Source organism: Hipposideros armiger, unplaced genomic scaffold, assembly GCF_001890085.2.
Source record: "Hipposideros armiger isolate ML-2016 unplaced genomic scaffold, ASM189008v1 scaffold_567, whole genome shotgun sequence".
Taxonomy (NCBI): domain Eukaryota; kingdom Metazoa; phylum Chordata; class Mammalia; order Chiroptera; family Hipposideridae; genus Hipposideros; species Hipposideros armiger.
The window spans coordinates 1,028,282-1,050,162 of record NW_017731917.1 but is presented as its reverse complement, the minus strand read 5'-3'; the positions used below and the strand labels follow the sequence as shown (position 1 = coordinate 1,050,162).

The window sequence follows — 21,881 nt, the reverse complement described above, 5'->3', positions numbered from 1 at the left end:
TTCTGTTTTTTAAATAGCATCTGCACATCTTCAGATAGAAAAGAAACACTTTCTAGGACTCTTCAAATAAGGAAGTTTTGGTCTGGTCTCCATTCTTTTGACCCTCCCATCGCCATGAGACTAGGTCATGCAGGTCTGATAGGATCTGACATCTGAATGTCAGCAGATCTAAGTTAGACTTTTTGGATGGGTTCCAGACTCTTCATCTAAATAGTTTCATAATGTTACCAAAGCAACGTGGAACAAACTTTCCAGCCCCTGCTTTCCTCATGTCAGACCCGTCCCCTTTACTCTATCCAACCCCCTGCCCCCCACCAATACCTCTTGTGTTGTAATTTTATCTTGTAACTAGCACCTTCGTCTACTCAGTTTTCCAAGCCAGAGCCCTGGGCGTAAAACTAAATTTCTTTTAATTGTAGACCCTTCATAGTCAAGTCACCAGGCCCTGTCTCTTACTTTGGTTGATTCTGTCTGAAAGTAACAGCTTGGCAATCAGTGGCTTAAACTGGAACAATACTTAAGCTCACAAATAAACAGACCCCAGGTTAGTTCAGCACCTCAGCCAACTCATCACAGACCAAGACTTTCCATCCTTCTCCTCTGCTGTCATCAGCATGTTGGCTTTGCTTCTGGGATGTCCCCTCATAGTTGTAGAACGGCTGTCATAGCACCAAATACAGTATCCTCATTCAGCAGGACATGAAAGCAGAGGTGAGCAGGGCCTTTCTCTACATGCACCTGTCTCCTTTTGATAGAAGGAAAGGCTTTGCCAGAGCCACTCTCCTTTCCCAAGGGAGAGTCCAGACTGGGGCTCGCATATGACTGTGAGGAAGTAGAGGAAGAGGATAGCTGGCTTTTTTAGCTTTCTGATGAGTCGTGGGTAAGGAAAGCGGGGAGCTGGAAATGGCAGTTAGCCAGGAACCTGTGTCTGTCACATATTTTATTTTCTTAGTATTATTTAAATCGGTAACCTGATTCTCATTTCCCCTGTTGCTTCTCAAGTTCAGGCCCTCATTACCTCTGTTTGTATAATGTAATACCATTTTTACTAGTGTCAGCCGCTGGCATTATTACTTCGTTTTAATCCATCTTCCTTTCAGTTACTAAAGTAATCTTTCTGAAATTTAAATGATTGTGCCATTCTTCTGCTTATAAAATTCACCTCCAGGATGAAGTCGAATTCCCTTTATGATGTAACCCCTATCTAACTGTTAAAGGCCCGTCTCATACCAGTCCCCCACTACTTCCCACCGCACCCCACTATACACACTTTGATGCTCACACAGTGACGTTTTTTAGTTATCCGAGGAGGCTATACTATGCTAGTGCACACCTCAGTATCTTTGCACATGCTAGTCCTTCTGTCTGAAATGTCCTGTTTTAGAAACGATCAGCTGCAACCTCCTGCTCCTTCGACTGTAGCTTATCCCTTATTCATCAGACTTGGGTGAGCGTCTGTGCCCTCGCTGTACTTTCCACCTGTCTTAATCACTGCATGGATTATAATTCTGTGCGTGGACCTAAGTTCCTTCATAGCATCACACTGTATCACCAGTGTCTAGAACAGGGCCTGTCACGAGATGTTCTGTAAGAAAATGTTTACCAATGAAGGGGATTTTAATGAGGCAGTTGATCAGGAATGGTGCTTAAATGGCCTGAAAAGGTCATCTGATCCCTTTTCTCTTGGTGCCAAATATCTATTTCCATTTTTTTTCTTTGTACTTTTACCTAGTATATTGCTGGATTTTAGCTTTGATTGTTGAAATAGGGTGATCAAATGAAGAGGGGTAAATCATGGGAATGAGACAGGAAATATATCAAATATTCTTCTTAGTCAAAGGTTGTGTGTGTGTGTTTTAAAGCACCATGAGACTAGACTGAGGAAACGTTTTTAATGTTATTTTTTGAAGTTGGATCTTAGTCACTCTGGAACATAATCTTTCCAAAAACCTTATCAGTTCCTGAATTTAATTTTAACATAGATTATCTAGTTAATAGGAACTAGCCTTAATCTTCTTGTACCAAGTACGCTTCTTGTGCCAATGCCACTTCCACTGCTTGACATAGAAACTATGACCCATGAGTATAGCTTAAGAAAAAAAAAGTCATAATCTGCCCTCCTGCATTATCCATGGCAGTATCTTTTTTTTTTTTTTTTGGTTTAGTTTATGTGAGAAAAGAATTCAATCTCTGTGTATCTGCTTTCTATGGCTGCAATAGCAAATGGACAAAAACTTAGCAGATTTATTATCTCACACTTCTGTGGGTCAGAAATCCAGGTGGGCTGGGCTGTCCTTCTGCTCCAGGTCTCACATGTCAGCCGGCTTAGGCTCTGGGGGCAAATCTGCTACCAAGGTTATTCGATTGTTGCAGAATTTGCTGGCAGGTGTAGGGCAGAGGTCCCATTCCTTGCTGGCTGTCAGCCAGGAGCCTCTCCCAGATGCTTACAGTTTCTTGGATTCCTCATCTGTGTTCGTCATATGCAAGCCATCCGCAGCACACTGAGTCCTTTCCCTCTTCAAACAGATCTGCCCTCCCCTCTGCTGCATCTGTTCTACCTCTGTGCAAAGTTTTCTGCTTTTAATGGCTCATGTAATTAGATGGGACCCACAAGGGTATCCAGGATAATCTCCCCATCTTAAGGTCTATGACTTTAATTACATCTGCAAAGTCCCTTTGCACTTAATGTAACACAGTCCTATGTTCTGGGAACTAGGGTGTAAACTTCTTAGGAAGTCATTCTGCCTACCACAGCGTCTGTGAAAGGTATTTTGTAAGCCCAGATATGTTCAGTGTTCCCTTTTAGCAGTCCCTTGACTTGGCATGAAATAAATCTTAAGATGGAAAATTTGAAGTATTCAAAAAATAAAGTTGGAAACCTTTTATGATTGGCAGATGCTCAGATGTTAAGGGTCCGAGCATGTTAGCGTCTACGGCCCTTCAGCCTCCAGTGGTAACAGTTCCAGGGTCACGTTTATGATAACGGATAAAGCTAACAAAACAGAATTAAGTGAAACTTGTAAGTTAAATACTTTTAAATACCAAGGAGAGCCTACTATTTTAGGCAATTTCTTTTGTTAAATGGATTTTTAAGACAGGATGTACTTGTACTTTCCATTTGTTGACTGTCAGATTTTCTACAAGATTATTCAAATTCCAAAACAACATTATTGTCACCTAGTTGGTTAATAGAATTTAAAGGGAAGAGTGCCAAAAAAAAAAATCTTAAGCTATAAGAAAGGCAGAAAAATAATAAAGGGAAATGAGATACATGAAAATAACTTTAAGTTTCAGTTTATCTGGAATGTATTTTGGTATATGACTGTGGTGGTCCCTTACCCCCAAAACATTAACTTAAAAACTAATTGACCCCACAGTATTTGAAATAAAAGTCTTTTCTCACTAACTTGTGATGTCATCCTTATCATAGTACTGAATTCTTGCCCATATAGAATTATTGAGTCTACTCATTACTATACTATTTTAATTATTATAATTTCACAATATATCTTAATATATGGGTTGGCCAGTTTCCTTTGATTATTATTCCCAAGTTTTCTGGGCTATTACTCACTTCCTTTTCTAGGAATACTTTGTAAGGCTCTCTGAAAAAATTCCATAGATATTTTTGTCTTTTTTTAAATTGTGTTAAAAAAACAGAAAGTTTACTGCCTTTCCATTTTTAGCTGTATAGTTCAGTAGTGTACTTTCACGTTGTTGTGCCACCAATCTCCAGAGCTTTTCATCTTGCAAAACTAAAACTCTGTGCCATTAACAACTCCCAGTTTCCCCTTTCCCTCAGCCCTTGGCTACCACCATTCTTTCTGTCTCTATGAATTTGACCAGATACCTCATATAAGTGGAACCATGCAGACAGTATTTGTCTTTTTATAACTGACTTGTGTCACTTTGCATAGTATCCTCAAGGTTCATTCATGTTATAGCATGTGTCAGAGTTTCCTTCCTTTTTAAGGCTGAATAGTGTTTATTCCATTGTATGTATAAACCACATTTTGTTTATCCATTCATCTATCGATGTGCATTTGGGTTGCTTCTACCTTTTGGCTATTGTGAATAATACTGCTATGAACATACCCATAAGCGTACAAATATCTGTTCAAGTCCCTGCTTTCAATTCTTTTGGACCTATACCCAGTATTCTATAAGTTATTTTTTTCATTAGGATAGCACTAAACCTATAAGTTAACTTGGAAAGAATGGGCATCTTTTCTATAATACTCTTTTTTCCCCAGTGATAAAAGTGGAACTTTTTTTTTTTTTTTTGCTTTTTGAAATTTTTATCCAGAAAATACATGCAAATAGTTAAATGAGTTAATGCCTAGCTCATATATATCCAAGCCATCCATTAACAGAATAAACTTAATGAATAAGTAAAATATATGGCATATTGCGTGGCAGTAGAGCTAAAGAGGAAAATAAAGCCGGGACGGGAGGAACAGCGTAGGTCAGGATGATGTAGCACAGTTTCTGCTATAGTTTCAAGCACAGTGGCCAAGAATGACCTCACCAAGAAGAAGGCATCCCCAAAAGGTGAAGGGGGGACGCCGCTGGATATCTAGGGAAAGACTGTTATAGGCAGAGGGTAAGCAAGTACAATGGATCAAGCAGGCCACACGCCTCTTCTGAAGTAAATGTACAGCAAGAAACAAGAGAGGCTTTTAGGGGAATTTCTGCTTTATGTTGTCAAGTAGGCTCATGAAGATCATTGAAAATAGAGCAGGCAGCACCAAGGAAGGAGCAGGCCGAGATTAGGATGCATGGCCCAGGGGCAAAAAGCACCGTCGCTGAATGTGAAACTACAGCGGCAGTTACTGAACAACAGATTGGAAACTCAAGAGAGACTAGCAAGATTTAGAAAGTCTCTGAGAACTCTGATCAGAAGGGTCAGTGTCAGTATCCAAGAGGATCAAGTGCTAGGCAGACTTCTTTAAAAGTTTGGAACACTCAACCAAAGCCTGGTTCGGCTTTCAGATTTTAAGGCTAAAGCAGAATTTCCTGCAAATACACACAGGCAAAAAGTTACTGGGAGGGAACAAAATCAAGCTGACTTCAGACTTCTCTTTCATGACACCAAAGCCTGACCAAAATGGAGCTTTATCTACAGAGTATTAAAAGGGAAAACATTTCTGTCCGGATTCCAAAGCTTCTCAAGTTGTCACTCATGTGCAAAAGGACACAGACAGCATCAGGTACCTTTGGGCAGTTAAAAGTATGTTTACAGTGTCCTTTGCCTGCCAGAAATTTTCAATTACATGTGGTCAAAACTGTTGTTTTATAACCTTCCAGCTTCATGTCATGACTTTCCGTAGTCTAAAATTATAGAAACGATCTACATGCTTGTTCCCAAATGGAAAGCCAGTTATCCCAACACTATTTATTGGATGATGCATAGCTCCCCTTGTTAACTGGAGGTACATGCCACCTTTATCCTACACTAAATTATCATGGACACTTCCTGACTTTCTGTGCTATTCATTTATTTAGTTGCTTCTTCCTGCATTTTTATCAGATGTTTAATTGCAGTATTCTAGTGTGTTTTGATATCTGGTGATATCCTATTCTCTTTCAGAATTTTCTTTATTTTTCAAATAAAAATTAGAATCAGTTTGTCAGAGAACTCACTGGAATTGTGACATTAAATTTATGAATAATTTGGGGGGAGAATTGATAGATTTACAATATGGAATCTTCCATCATAAGAGCTAACATTTTTGAGTGATTTCTGTATGTCAGCCATTGCTAAACCTTCCCCTCATATATTGTTCCTTTTTAAGATGATGACATCGAGGCTTAGTTGAAGAACATGCTCAGAATCATGCCGTTTGTGGCAGAGTTCTGACACTAAAATCTGTCACTCCCCCTCCGCCCATCCCTGGAAAGTGCTGTGTTTCTCTATTTATTTGTCCTGATCTTACACCCCTTCCTAAATTCACTTCCACTCTGTTTTCTCTGGAACTCATGAATGGGCAGTGACAAAAATATCCCCTGTATGTGTGAATATTGCAGTGATGGTTAATTTTGTGTATCAACTTGACCAAGCCAAGCTAGAACCCAGTTTTTAGTCAGACACCAGTCTGGATATTGCCGTGAAGGTAGCTTGGATGTCATTCACATTTAAACTGTAGACTTCAAATAAAGCAGATTACCCTCCATGGTGTGGGTGGGCCTCATCCAATCAGTTGAAGGCCTTAAGAAAAAAGACTGGGGCCCCCTGAGGAAGAAGGAATTTGGCCTCCAGACAAGCTGCAGCATCAGCCCTTTCCTGGGTCTCCAGCCTGCCAGTCTGCCCGCGCATCTTGCATTTGCCATTCCCCACAATCCTGTGAGCTGATTCCTTAAAATACTCACCCCCATACTTCTAGATTAGTAGCCTACCATTATAATCATTGCCTCTGTCATACTTGTCTGGCAACCCTGGTTAAATTGAACTCTCCATGAACTCTATCTCTGCAGCTCAATGCTGCTAGAGAAAAAAACAACCATACTGACTAATCTCACTTTAAAATCGTGACTACAGGCACCATGAGGACCCGAAATGCTGTCTGGCAGTGCTCCCTTATTCTCTGGTCAACTGCCTTTCCCACTCCCCAAGACAACCACAGTATTCCTACTCTCCCATGCTGTGCTCTTCGCTGATCACCTCACTGCTTATTTCACTTGGGGGTGGGGGTGGGGGTGCAATTGGAGAGAATTTTCCCATTCTTCCACCACCTCTGTCCTGCGAGAACCTGCCCTCCCTCCTGTTACCTGGATGGACTGAATCACCATGTCCTTCTCCAAGGTCAAATTTCCCACTGTGTCCTCTGAGGTCAAACCTCCCACCCTCTCTCCACTGTGCAAGGACTTCTCTCGGAATTGTCACCACTCTCTTCTGCCTCTGCAGTTTTTCCCCTCTATTGTCATTCCGATCAGTATGTGAGCATGCTATTGTTATCCAGTCCTCATCCATTTGAACTGAAGAAACGGGTCGTATGGTATTATCACCATTTACCATGAGCCATAATGAACCATGCTCTCAAACTAGGGGTTTGTGTCTCCTTAAATCAACTTCTTCAGAAATGTACTGTATTATTTTTAAAAGACTGACGAATAAGGAAGCAAGCAGGATACACAGTAATTGCTTCTTAAAGGTTTGTTGGGCTCACATGAAGTTCCCATAGGACGTGTCACCCTGAAGCACTTCCTTGGTCTCCGCTAGGCCATCTTGTTCATTGCTGCTGCTGGCATGCGGTCGGACCCCAGCAGTGGCTTAGGTGTGTGAGCCCTCTCTCCACTGGCTGCTCTCTGCTATCTTAACAGATCCCCCTGCGAGGTGGCGAGGTGGCGAGTGAGAGCCCCACCCCGTCAGCCCTGTTCAGAACGGGTGTTGCTATGCGGAGGAGTCACGGCTGAGGCAGGGGCAGCCAGAACCTGTACCAGCGTCCTCCTCGGTCAAGCCTGCTGTCTGGAATCTGTTATAAGTACACTTGACCCGTGGACAACGTGGGGCTTAGGGGCACCGACCCCCTACGCAGTCAAAAATCCACATATAACTTTTGACTACTCCAAAACTTAACTACTAATAGCCTCCTGTTGACCAAAACGCTTACCAATAACAGTTAACACATTTTTTTGTATGGTTTATATGTATTACATACTGAACTCTTATAATAAAGTAAGCTAGAGAAAAGAAAATGTTATTAAAATCATAAGGAAGAGAAAATATGTACATATATTTTATGCATTCATGACATACCTTTTTCTTAATTTTTTTGATGCTTCTAGGCTATGTGGTTTGCGAATTTTTTTCAAATTGTCGGAAATCTCTAAAAATTTTTTCAAATGTACTTACTGAAAAAAATTCGTGTGTAAGTGGACCCATGCAGTTCAAACCCGTGCTATTCAAGGGTCAACTGCAGTGTAATGCAGTTTGTCTTTGTGGGGTTTCCTGGAACCAGAATTCGTGGGTTTGTATCCTACCTCCTGCTTTTTAGCTGTGTGACCTTGGGAAAGTTACGGAACCTGTCTATGCCTGTTTCTAAAATGGGACTAGTAATGTATATGTTCCTTAATAGTGATAGTAATGTTCCTGTCTAAAATGTATCCAGCCCAAGGGTTATTGTAAGGATCTTATGAGTCAATTTAACATGAAAGGCATAGAATGGTACCTAGCACATGATAAGCACTAGAATGGTTAGCTATTGTTATTGCTAATTTTGTTCTTTGCAGTTGAATAGAAGCTAAACAAGCTTCCATTTGAATGTTTTCAGCAGTTATAACACTTAGCAACTTGACCTTGGGAATCTCCTCACTTTACCTGAAGGAGAGCTATACTGCAGAGAAGAGAGTGCTACCCAAACTGAAGCTTTCATTAACAGCAGGCTGTTGTGTGTTTGACACTAGCTCTAAAATCTCCATCATAGAATATGTGTAACAGGGTTAATCGTGCAGACTTTTTTTGCCCCTTGTGTGTTAGAGTTGACACCTGGTCTTTAGCCTTTCAGCCAGATAAACTTAATGGAATTAATTTCTCTTTAAACATTTGTGGAAATTGTGAAAATAAACAACTTAGCCTGAGATTGGTTTGTATACTATAGTGTAATTATAATTTCTAGCTCATTGTCCAACAATAAGTTAAGTGAATCACCAGATAAGGAATTTAACATGACAGTTGTCTCCAGCAGTTCTCAGTATAACCTGCTGTGTATATTCTAGTTTACTGAGTAGTGTGAAAGAGTGGCTTGGTTGGAAGTACAGTTGAAATTCTACTTTCCAAAAGGAACATATCCCTTAGATTGTCTCTCTCCTTCAGATATGAGGGTTAGTAGATGGTATTTAGGCAAATAGTAGGTGATGGCTATTTCTCTTTACTTGCGATGGTACATGAAGGGTCACCATAAATGTCACACTGAAGGAAGAATGATGAATTAATAGTAATGACCTCCATCTTATTCTGAAGTTGTTCAGAAAACTTCAAGATTGTGTAAAAAGAGTCAGGGCCACGTGAGGGTCTCTATAAAGAAGTAGAGCTGTGTGACAGGGAAAGCAGTAAGGGAAGGCTAAGAAATCTGGGTTCTGTTATATTTACAGCTTAGCCACTCATTATATGACATTGCACAAGTTATCTACCTGAACACTCCTAATGTGATTTGCATATTTAACATGGCCTGTTACCGTTATGAAAGACAAAATAAGTGAAAGTACATTTTAGAGTGGCATCCAAAAAAATGAGTTATTAATTTACTAGATATGTACATAGTTCTGTGTTAACACTTATCAAATTGTGATTGTTTACATTCTTAATGTGTTCGTATGGACAAGGACTGTGAATTAGTCATCCTTGTAGCCCCAGTGTCTAGCAGAGCTCCTGACACACAAGAGGTGTGCACATATTCTACTGAACACAGTTGTCTAACTTTATCGATAGCTTTGCTGGTAAGTAAACTTAAACTGAGATGCCGGGGACCCTTCTAGAACAGTAGTGTTTCTCAGTTTTATCCTGGACCAACCAAGAAATAAATTGTACATCATTCCCATTATACACACGTAACTGAAAACCAAATGTTCAGGAAACACCGTGCTATGTGTGATGTCCTCGGATAAGTGTGATTCCATTATTTTTCATTCAGTTAAAATAATGCTGAAATTATTTCAGGAATCTAATGGGCTGCAACCTGCAGTTGAAAGACACCTTTCAAGAATGCAGGCTCCATGAACAGGAACTTCATTCGTGTCTATACTGCTAGTGCTTGGCAACGGAAAAAGGGAAAGCGTTATGAACTCCTCACTACATTTCAGCTCATCAAGTATTTGAGTGGTCTAGGTGTAATACAATACACTAAGTGTCATGGACGGTGCAGAATTCGGTGAGGTTCAGCCTCAGACCTCATACTTTAGAGCCTAATGGAGGGGGGAGTCAGGTATAAGCAGGCCTTAAAAGAAGTTACAAGATTTTACCAAAATATTTGACACCAGCCATAGACACGACTAAAGTAAGCGACCAATAGGAGAGATTTACCAAGAACTTGGCTTTCTGCCATAGATGTGATATCAGGATCAAGAACTGATGGCAGTAACCTGCCTCATCTATTTCTCACCACTAGTAGAATCAAACTGTGGCTTGTATAAAATAGGTTTAGTCTCTAAAATATTCAAGGGGCATTTGGTTCACTGTTGATTTGACTGTTAAGAATCTATTCTCCTTCGAATGACTTATCAGTTCACAGTGTCCTGTGTGTAGCTTATTGTGGATCCTAAAAATTGGGTCTTTTGGCAAGCACAATAATTTGTTTTTGAAAATTAGTTTGCCTAATTGGTAAAGAGGAGGAAGCTTAGCTTTACCCAAAATGCATAGCACCACATTTTCCTTGTTTTCACTTAGGTTGTTGTGTAAGTACATAGTTATGTGTACTCACACTCTTGAGTTCAGGACAGTGCTTAGGAGCTTTTAAGACCCAAAGTACATCCTTAAGAAGGCCAGCTGAGGCTGGCCTTCAAAGTGATCAGCAAAACTGCGTGGGACTGGGACGAGTAAAAGGGTGCAGGCTGAATAGTCATGCTGAAGCAAATGTAAATTGGGACTGTCCCAGTGAACTAGAAGTATGGCTCTCCTAGCTTGTGTTTGGCTACATTGTCTCAAAAAGAAACTACAAAACTTGAGACTCTGTTAACTAAAAAGTTACTGGCAAATCTTTTGTAATCAGGAGAGATACTTTCAAAGACTGAGGTTTAATACCTAATGTTATCGACAATTTATAAATAATATTGTAATGAAAATGTTTTTGTTATATAAAGAATTTTTTTCAAGACCTAGAAAGTGTGTGATGTACTTATTTTCAATAATATTTTCTAGTAGTAAAAAGATTGGACATTTTCTTAGAAATAATAATAATGGAATAGAATCTATTCTTATAGTATAAAGCAAGTTAACAGACAGCTCTGGGTGTGTCTCAGTTCATTATGTGAGTTTTTATTGACTACTTTATGACCAGCCCAATACTAATGCTCCATAGATAGCATTTTAATCTAGTTTAGTATTAAATAGCATTTGCTGTAAATTATGAGACTCAACCCAGTGGTACCAATAAGACCTCATAAGGTAGTTTAATAGTGTGGACATCAAGACAGTTGTATATGAATGGCACTATAGAAATTATCCCACAGTCTCCACTAGTCACAGTTTATTTTGGATTTTTAACTCAGTAATTGAAACACCTTCTCTAGTCCCTAAGTACCTTTTTATGGGAATTAAAACACTTGCTTTAATCATTCTAGTCTTTTAGAGGAAACAGTCATAACTTACTCGGATCATAGAATTTTAAGGAAGTCAGGCCCAGACCCTAAGTGGTTATATTAAGTGTTTTAATTTCCAGACTAGGGAGACACCATTTATCATTTTGTTGCTTGCAAACAGGAAGCATAAAATTGTATTAAATCGATAAGGCAAATCACTGACTAAAATGAAGTTTAATGAAAGTTCTCTGTCAGAAGAACAATGTAACATTTGAATATATGATTATAATATAGCACAGTCAATTCACTTCTGTAGACAATGCTTTAAAATCATAAATGGAAATAAATATTTAGGCCAGTGTTTTGCATTGAGGCAAAATTCAGCTCAAAAGTAATTGTACTTATGTATTTATTGCCTTCCCACATATTTTAAGATGATAATTTTTCTGTGACTTGTTGCCTTTAGTTTTTTTATTATATTCATTCTCTAGAATGCTTTGAAAAGCCTTCTAAACCATTGACACTGGCTGGTGTCAGAGGAGGTACAGTGTGTATGACCGGGCCTCCCCTGGCCCACTTCTGTATACTATTAACACCATCTCCACGGTCTTAGGAAGTACAAGGCTAGAAGGTCCCGCGCCAAAGTGAGAAGTGGGTCCCCAGCCCTCGGCTCGGGTCCCTCATGGATATACAAGCATCCAGTGTCACCCAGTGCCTTTCTCACAGACACCTTTTACTCAAATCTGGACTTCTCCAGAATATGAAAGAAGAGTCAAATTAGCTCTGCCATTGTTTGCTCTTCAGTTCCTCATTATTTAATATCCACTCCCAAAGAGTCTTGAAAATTCTGAGGAGTAGCAGAACTGATCTCAGAACAAAAATATTAGGGAAGGGTCATATTGTCAGTAAACTCGTATATGCGTTTGCTACTCCCAACAGTTAATGTTTATTATGGGTCAAGCTCTCTTCCGAGTACTTTATCCATCATTCATTCATTCAGTCCTCACAACAGGCCTCCGTGGTACATACTATTTATCATCTTGATTTTATAAATTCAGAGGATGAGTATCTTTCCCCAGGTTACACAACTTGTACATGGTGAAGCCACAATTTGAACCAAGGCATTCTGGCTCCAGATCTGAATTGAAATCAAACTTTTGAGACAGCTTGTGTACCTTTCAAAGTTACCATATATTTATGAGAAAAATAAGGCAGAGAGCCCCGGGTTCCGGACACAGCCTTTTCCACTACCGTTCAAATGCTTCTTCACCTCGTATTATTGTAATTTTGGGGTCAACCTTTTTTTATCTGAGCAATGATCTCTGAAGTCAATTCAAACATACTAGAAGCATTGTCCTTGTGACCCGAACGGGAATAGAGGAATGGTGTGGGCTTTCCCGTCTGACCCTAAGGGAAAGATAGCCTTAGATTAACTGACCAGATGTAGGGATGGTTTAGGATGGTGGTCGACGTGGCGATGTTGTGGTTAACTGTGGTGGTTTCATGATTTGAGAGAGTCTATTTTGTAGTAGCATCTGGCTGGTTTACTGTTTTCCTTTGGTATGTTGGGAAGGGTTTGAGGAGAATCCTACTGTAAGCTAATGTAAATGAAAACACACAGAATCCCTGAGGGATTGTCTAGTTGTCAGCACGGGGTCAACTTGAATACACAGCTTCCTTTAGTGGACCTCCCCCTAGTGTTGTGTGTCACTCCTTCCTCACACAGCATGGCCTGTGTGTGACAAACTCTCAGAAGGCTGTCCCCAGTGTCCGTATACATGACTCGTCAGCTCAGCTTCTGCAATTATCTTGGAGCAATAGTTCTCAAATTATTAATAGTCTCCCAAATACTCTTACACTTGAACCAAGCTCTAGGAATAAAAGTGCTCTTTTCTCAGTTCAAATACAAAGCTAAGCTTTTGGTAAAACTTGTCCCGGATTATCTGTTTTCCCCAAGTATGTAATTTTAAACTTTGGCAACTGCTACTATTTAGACAACAAAATCAATGAAGACATACCCAAGAAAAATGAACAGAAATCTTGCTAACATCTAGTCATATCCAATTTAGCAGCTTGTTTTGTTTGTTTGTTTTTCATGGATACATGTTCTTGGCTGTGATTTCATGTTGCATATGTATGATATATTTTCTGTTAGAAAATATCAGTCTTTTACCATGTTCTACAAAAGCACGGATTTCCACAGAGTAAGTTTGAGAAGCATTGTTGACCATGGAGGGAGATTTTTATCTCCAGAGATGCCACGTGCAATGTTTTGACGGCAGTGAATAGTTTTTTAAAGTAATAACAACAGATGGAAACCAAGATAGAGAAGCATTGAGAAACATTATTAATTTCAGAAACCTTAAACTATGGGTGCATAGCAATGACTTGAGCGTGAATCGCAACAGCAGATCATTGCATTGTGGGGGAGCTTCACAACTGAAATCATTCAGTAAAAGGCCCAGTCCTCATATACTTTTTGTGTTTTGTTTGTTTACAAGTATCTCATTAAATCCCCACTTAAAACAGGCATCATCCATATTGTCTGCATAGCCTTGGCAGGACTGGGAGGCAGAAGGACTTGATAAGGCAAGCTGACCTTGAATTAAACGCCTGTCTTCCACAGGCAGCCTGCCCAGTTTTTAAAGATTGAGCCTTGCAGGCGTGCTTGCTAATTATAGCGCTAGGAAGCCCTAACAGGAGCAGAAGCATTTAGAGGGCATCTCTGACCAACACTCCATGCCATGGAAGGCTTACCCTCTTTCCTTCTGAATCCATTCAGAAAAAAAAATCACACCAAAGAAAAACACCTAATTCACTTCATAATGTAAATTCTAAAACTTGCGTCAGGGATGTGCTGCTTGCTGTTTGTATATGAAGAGATGCCTGACCAGAGTACATATAGAGAGTTGGGTTCTTTTGTTTGTTTTTTGTTTTCTCTTTTTAAAGTGTTATTTGTTTGTAACCTGTTTTCCACAGGCAGCTGTCTGGAATTAAGAATGCAGCCTGTAATTTGAGAAGTAACCTATTGAAAGATTTTTGATTGGGGATTAGAGATCAAAAACTAATTGGACCACCTTTTGTATTATTAGAAAATGTTTTAGGGTAGCTAGTATTTTTTTTCCACTTCTCCTTTTTGGTCGAGGGTCCCTCACTCAATGTATTTTCACTCATAATAAATTTTAGATTGGGCTATTTTTTTTTGAGAATAAGAATAGAGAAGTGGAAACTTTTTTCTTCATGACTTTCTTGGTTCTCATTTTGCTAACAAAAAGAAAACTTTGTTATAATGCCAAATTCCTTTTTAGAGGCGGAGGGACAAAGTGGATATCTGAAGGAAAATTTAACGTTGGGGGACCCAGGGTATGTATAGAATAGTTTTTGTTTAGATTTGCCAAGTGTAAAATGATATTCTGTTCTGCCATTTGGTATAAGTTAGCAGATCCGTTACCCCTCTACTAGCATTTTTAAGCAGTTTTACTGAGATACAGTTCACATACCATATAGTTCACCCACTGTGTACAATTCAGTGGATTTCAGTGTATTCACAGACTTGTACAGCCATCACACAGTCAATATTAGAAATTTTTCATCATCCCAAAAAGAAACCCCGTTAGCAGTCATTCTCATTTCCCTGCAATCCTCCCAGCCATAGGTAACCACATCATCTGATAAGGTGATCGTGTGGATTTTGTCCTGTATTCTATTAATACAGTATATTATAGTAATTGATTTTTCAGATACTAAACCAACCTTTCATTCCTGGAATAAATCCGATTTGTTCATGGTGTGTAAACCTTTTTATATGTTGCCAGATTCAGTTTGCTAGTGTTTTGTTGAGGGTTTTTGAGTCTGTATTCACAAGGGATATTGATCTGTAGTTTTCTTGTGATTCTTTGTCTGTTTTTGGTGTCAAGTTAATTCTGGCCTCATAGAATGAGTTGGGAAGTAGTCCCTTTTCTTCTGTTTTCTGGAGCATTTTGTGAAGAATTGGTATTGATTCTTGTTTAAATATTTGGTAGAATTCACCAAAGTCATCTGGTCATGGCCTTTTTTCTTTGGATAGATTTTAAATTGTTAATTCATTCTCTTTTCTTTCATTCTCATCCATTATAGATCTATTCAGATTATTTCTTCTTGAGTCAGTTTTGGTAGTTTGCATCTTTCTAGGAATTTGTCGATTTCATCTCAGTTATCCAATTTGTTGGCATACAGTTCATAATATTACTTACAGTCCTTTTCATTTCTGTAAGGTAAGTGGAGATGCCTATTCATAGATTTCTAACTAGTAAGTAGTTACTTTAATCTCCCAAAGAAATTAACCTTTAAATTTGAGGGCCTTTTTAGAGATAGAAAATACAAAAGAAACATAAAAAGCAAAAACATTGTGGAGTCCCTTAGTGTCACTACTAACAGTGAGTGATCAACATCAACAGTAACTCTGCCACAGAATATTGAGACAGCCTTTGGAAAAAATAATATTATGAGCGGGCAGCCTTCTGCTATTTAATACTGTCCAGAGAAGTGTCTCTGCGTTAAGAAATCTTTTTCCTCACAACTTGTGGCTTCCTATAATCTTGAGCAAAATTATTGGGTTCTTGGAAAAGTCATGACTCATTTTTGCAACGAAAAACATAGAAAAAATACGTCATGACTTTTCTGACAACCCAATACTTGACCTGATTGTTCAATGCTCTGTCTGAGAGTGGAGATCATACTACCACTTGCAAAGCTATCGGGTATTCATTTTTCATTGTAGTATCTCAGCAATTCTTCAGAAACCTTATATAGGTCAGGTCTCATTATATAGAACCCCAACGGGCTGGCCACATTTTTGGATGGTACATTTTTCTCTCATTTTTAAGTTTCTCTCATTTCACAGATTTCCTAATTTATAAAATGTGTCAAAACATACCCTTTTATATTTTTAGAATATAAAGTCTTGAATTCAGGGAAATTTCAAACTAAAGTAGTATATAGTACATACCCAGGCAACATACAGGAGTTGTAAGCATGAAATGCCTAAGCATAGAAGAGATCATACTCATTTGTGAAAGCACAGATAGTAAAAGGTTTCCGAGTTCCTGAGCCCCATGCTGACAAGTTCAATTCCCACCCTAACCCTGCTGACCCTTTGGCCAAAAGTCATGGGTTGGGTATGATTTTTTTTTTTCATGAAAACCTTTCTCTTAAAAAAACATTTAGATTTCCCATTATAGAAATGTATTATAAGAGCACTTTGGGAAGGCTATTATTTACTGCTCAAGTAAAAGACAAATTGTTAAAATTAAGTGGTATTAGACATTATATGGAAAAAAATGTTCAATTTACGAAGAGTTTAAAACATTGTAGACAGTGTTTTATTGTGGATGTTGTAAACAAACCATTATGTATGTATCTCTTTTTGGAAAATACTCTGTATTTTGAAAGAGAAGCTCACTTGTAAAAAGCAGAAAGGTCACTTTAAAGTGGTCCTTAGATCCAGAAAAAAGCCTCTTGGTGCCATTAAGGAAATCGGCAGTTTATAGACCAAATTATTGGTTGCAAACAGTATAAACAATGGAATTTCTCAAATGGAAAAAGCAATTCAAGTCCTGGAAGTTGGCTGCCAAGGAAACTACTGACTGGAAAAAGACCAGAATTTGTACGCAGACTACCAGCAGCGTGATCACCTTGTGGTATTTCCTACCTTCTGTTGAAAGGGGGGGAGAGGAGGAGGGTAGCGAGTAACTTGGCAAGGCATCGCTTCTGTTGTAAGGAGGAAGGACTAGATCGTTCTCTTCAGTTCCCCAAAACTCTTTATTTTGAAAATGTTTAAGCCTTTTTTAAAAAGTGGTAAAAAGAGTACAATCTGTATACTCTTCACCTAGGTTCACCGGTAAAAACCATCTACGCTTACACTCGCACAGAAAGTCAGTCAGAACATTACAACATTTCGTCTCTAAATCCTGCAGCATGTGTTTCCTGAGAAGACAGGCTCTACCTAACCACACTGTTACCACACCCAAGAAATGTTCAATTGGCGCAATATCACCTAATATATCGTGCCTGTTAATAGCTCCCCCAGTTGTCCCAATAATGGCTTTTTGGCTTTTTTTTTTTTTTAATCTGCGCTCCAGTCAAGTTTCCTTCATTGCATTTGTCGTGCCTTTTTTATCTTCTTAAAAGAATAGCCACCCCCTGGGCCGGCCGAGTGACACATTGGTTAAGAGTTGGCTTGGGACGCCAGCTCTGAGCAGCAGTTCCCCAGTTCGGATCCCACATGAGGGCCAGTGATGCTGCGCCCTCTACAGCTAAGATGGTGAACAACAGCTCAACCTGGAGCTGGGCGGCTGTGTGTGGCTGGCAGCTGGCGTGAGCTGCCAAGAGCCGCCGTGAGCCGCCGTGAGCAGCCATCCAGTGTCCTGCAACCAATCTGCCTCACCCAGGAGGAGTGCAATGATTACAATATCAACATGGGCCAGTGAAGCAATGTCCTCCACAACTAGACTGAAGAACAAAAGGACAGCAACTTGTCTGTTTCTCTTCCCCTATTCCCCAATAAAAAACAATCTTTAAAAAAAAAAAAAAGAATAGCCACCCCGTTTTTTGTTGTTTTTTTTACTTTCATGTCATTATTTTTTTTTTTAAGACCAAGCAACTTTTCTTATAGAACATCCCACAATCCAGACTTACTTAACTTGCTGTTACGGTTATATCCTATTGAACATATTTGACAAGAAAAATAACTGGAAATGTTGTAGGCTTTCTGCTTCATCACATCAGGAGGCATATAACATCAGTTTGTCCGACTGCTGACAACACTCGGATTAATCACTTGGATAAGATAGATAATACTCATATTTTTTCATTGCAGAGGTATCTTTTTTCCTTATAATTTAGGAGAATGTAAGGTTGGTACTTTGAGACTGTGTGAACGTTGTCCCTCAGCAGCCTTGCCCCAGTGGTTTTAGCAGCCGTGGTCCTTGCCAGTTTCAGCGGGGGCTGCAAAACGGAGCTCGCCAAACCCTGCCTTTACGTCTGCATGTGTTAGCTGACTTCCACAAAGAAGAGCTCTGCCAACTTTCTTTTTCCTTTCTTGCCTTTTTTTTTTAATTACTGTGGACTCAGATTCTTTTTATCTGATCTATTATAGCCCGTTATTCTTTTTGATAGTCATATTTTCCCGAAATTGACCAGTGGAAGGTCCCTCAGACCATTTTCTCTCTCATTTTGCCATGTCTCCATTCTGCTTTTGTTCCCCTAACAAACATGTCCCGGAAATTACTCCCCATCATTTCCTTGGGGGCATCCCTCTTCTTTTTATAGCTACGTCATATTCCAAATATTATGTGAACATTTCATAGTTTATTCAGCCTGTAAGCACCCTGTAGGTACACATTTAAGTCATTACCAGTATTTTGCTGACAGTTAGGTTGCTGTTTATGTTTGTATATATGCAGCCTGTGCTCTTATGATAGTGTAAAGATTCAAATAAATTCCAACCTGTTAGACGCTAAGAGAGTATTTTACTTTAAGATAACATTTTTTTCTAATTATAAAAATAGTAATACACATTATTCATAAAATTTAGAGAAACAATCTGAAAATATATGGAGTTAAAAGTGAAAGCATCCCTTTATTCTCCTCCCCCAAACTGTTAACAGTTTGTTCTGTGTGCCTCAACTTTTTTTATGTTGTAGTTGATGGTGGTTTTGTTTAGCATATAAACATACACATAGGGCATATTTATTTTATGAAGGTGTAATCATGCTATAGATAATATATTACGACTTGGTGTTTTTACTTTGTATATCTTAGATACCCTTTTATGTCCATATGTATTGAGTTAACACATTCTTTTTAGTAGCTGTATAATAATTCACAATACGAAGTTACCATAATTTATTTAACCATCCCTCTGCTGATATTTAAATTATCTCCAGCTTGTCAGTATTATAGACAACAGCAGTTGATATCCTGGCGTATACCTTTACATATGCTCAAGTATTTCTGTAGCATAGATGCCAAGAGGTGGAATGGTTAATTGACTGCCATTGATTTACTCTTCACATCCTTACCATACCAAGTATTAGCAGTAGTTTTTGTATGTGCCATCTGATGGATAAAAAAAGAATGGTGTATATTGTTCTGTTTACTAATGAGATTGTTAGTCCATGTTTGTTGGCCACTAATTTCTTCTGACTGCTCAGTTGTCTTTGGGGGTTATTTTTTTTTTAATGGAGCTTTCAGATACAATATCCCATGCTGTCTGAACTTTTGTTGCCCAAAACTATAGATTTGAATAAATGTTCTGAGAAATCCTTTGCTGTATGTACCCTCACTATTCTCCATCCAAAATCAAGTTAAAAGATATCCCTCACTTTCCTAACTTGCCATCCAAATTCAGGCTCCCCCAAGTCAGGAGCCAAATAGAATGAGATAGTGGGAAGCTTGGATTCTCATACCAATCTTTGTTCTAGGTTACAAATTTTTTTCTCCCTCTGTGTTTGTGGTTTATCTTTTGACCTTGTTTATGTAGTTTTACACAATCAAAAGTTGTAAATGTTTATGTTGAACATGTTTTTCTCTACAGATTCTAGGTTTTGCTTTACTTAGATTGGCTTTTCTCATCAAGATTTTTAAAAATTTGGGCCGGCCGAGTGGCGCGATGGTTAAGAACTGGCTTGAGATGACAGAGGGCCCCGGTTTGGATCCCACATATGAGGGCCAGTGACACTGCCCTCTACAGCTAAGATGCTGCACAACAGCTCAACCTGGAGCTGGGCTGCCTGAGTTGCTGGCGACGGCGTAGGCTGCAGCCCCTGCTGCAGTGGGTTGCCATGGGCTACCGTGTGTAGCCAGCAGCCAGCATGAGCGGCCAGCAGCTGCTGTGAGCGGCCGTCCAGAAGCCGGCGACTGATCTGCCTCGCCCGGGAAGAGCGCAATGATGATGCCAACTTGGGCCAGTGAAGCAACATCCTCCACAACTAGACTGAAGAACAAAACGACAGCAACTTGTCTGTTCCCCTTCCCCCAATTCCCCAGCACTGTTCCCATCACCCCAATGCCCCAATAAAAATCTTTAAAAAAAAAAAAGATTTTTTAAAATTTATTTTCTTCTATATGATTATTTTTAGACACTAGGCTTTTTAAATACATGAAATGTATTTATGCATAATCAATTTTGTTCTCACATTTTTAATAATGTATCCCTTATCATTGATTTTAAACACTGCCATTATCGTATACCAATTCTTATATATATATAAGGATCTGTTCATGCGACAGTACCATACTGTTTTAATAAATATTTTGATACCTAGATGAGAAAGCCCCTGGTTCTTTTTCAAATATTTCTTGCTTGTTATTGCTTAATTTTTCTTCCAGGTACATTTTAAGGGGAAAAAATTGACTGTATCCATTTATGCTTTCCTAGTAATGTATGAGAATGTGCATTTTCCCAGGTCTGGGAGGAACTGGCCAGGGGTCTAGAGCCAAGGTTAAAACTTAAATAAACCTAGAAAAATTAAAGACACATTATCCTCTAACCTGGGAGAAATCTGATGGGTTTGTAATACCGTTAAGTGTTACCCAAGTGTTTGGTTAATGAGCTTTCAGTTCATTTCCCTTCATTTAGGTATGCCTCTCTCCAGTCTACCCTTTTAATCCATTTCACAAGTCATCCCCCATAATTTCATATTACACTACCTATGTACATCTTCTCATTCCTTGCCTTTCCCCTCCATCTCTCATCACCTCCAAAATTGTCTATCTGGGGAATCTCTTTTGTCCTTTAAAAACCCAGTTCATATATTACCTTTTCTGGAAAGTTTTTCCATGCCAGTGGTAAGAAGGTTGTTCTAACCTTTGTGCCTCATACTATTTATTCCGATATTAACATTATCAAACTTTGAGGTCAGTCAGTACGTATATGCTATATATGTGATATACAAGTATATGTCTTTTTTAAAAAACATTTTGAAAAAGAATAAAATATCCCTGTCTTCAGGGAGCTCACCAGAAAAGGAAAGGGAAAGCTTAAGATAGAAGAAAAATAGGTATGAAAACAGGAGAGCTTTTATATCCATTTTTTCCCCCCAGCATGACCAGGTGTAGATTTTATGGCTTACGCCCTATGCCTTAGATAATGTGCTTGTACGCAAACAGAGACATTCATTTTGACCCAGGAAGACATTTCACGTGGGACGTGGCACAAACAAAAGCAGAGACAGGACCCAGTGGGTCGTTATCGTGGGAATTTTAGAGGTGTAAGGAAATATACCAAGAAATGCGATGCGAAAGGCTGACTTGGGGAGCCGTAGCTTCCTGTGATGTGGAGCTGAGTTGTAAATGAACAGATATTCTGACTCTCTCCTTCTTTTCTTAGTACTGGATGAACGAGTACACCTCATCCATTGGAATCGGAGTTTTTCATTCAGGAATTGAAGTGTATGGCAGAGGTACGTGGACACACAGGTTCAGTACACTTTCTAAAGATTGTTTTTCCTTTAAAGGAGTTGCAAAATCATAACTACAGCTCTTCCTTTTTTCTTTTTTCTTTTTTTTTTGTTTTTTAACTGCTTCCCTATCTCATCGCAGAAAGTAGAAGAACATCTCCCATATTTGCTTATACCACAGTTTGGGAAAATGCCCAAAATTAAATGTAT

The 21,881-nt window shown here is 39.0% G+C and overlaps 1 protein-coding gene across 3 annotated transcripts in view; it reads left to right on the top strand.

Moving 5' to 3' along the window:
• The window catches only part of DESI2 (desumoylating isopeptidase 2), a 41,358-nt gene that overhangs the window by 3,879 nt on the left and 15,598 nt on the right, over positions 1-21,881 (top strand). For all 3 annotated transcript variants that reach the window (XR_002121865.1, XM_019623853.1, XM_019623852.1), the window contains exon 2: positions 21,602-21,674. Coding sequence is in view for 2 of the 3 variants with exons in the window: in XM_019623853.1 (XP_019479398.1) it covers positions 21,602-21,674 (73 nt within the window). In the remaining variant the exon portion in view is untranslated. The remainder of the gene's footprint in view (positions 1-21,601; positions 21,675-21,881) is intronic.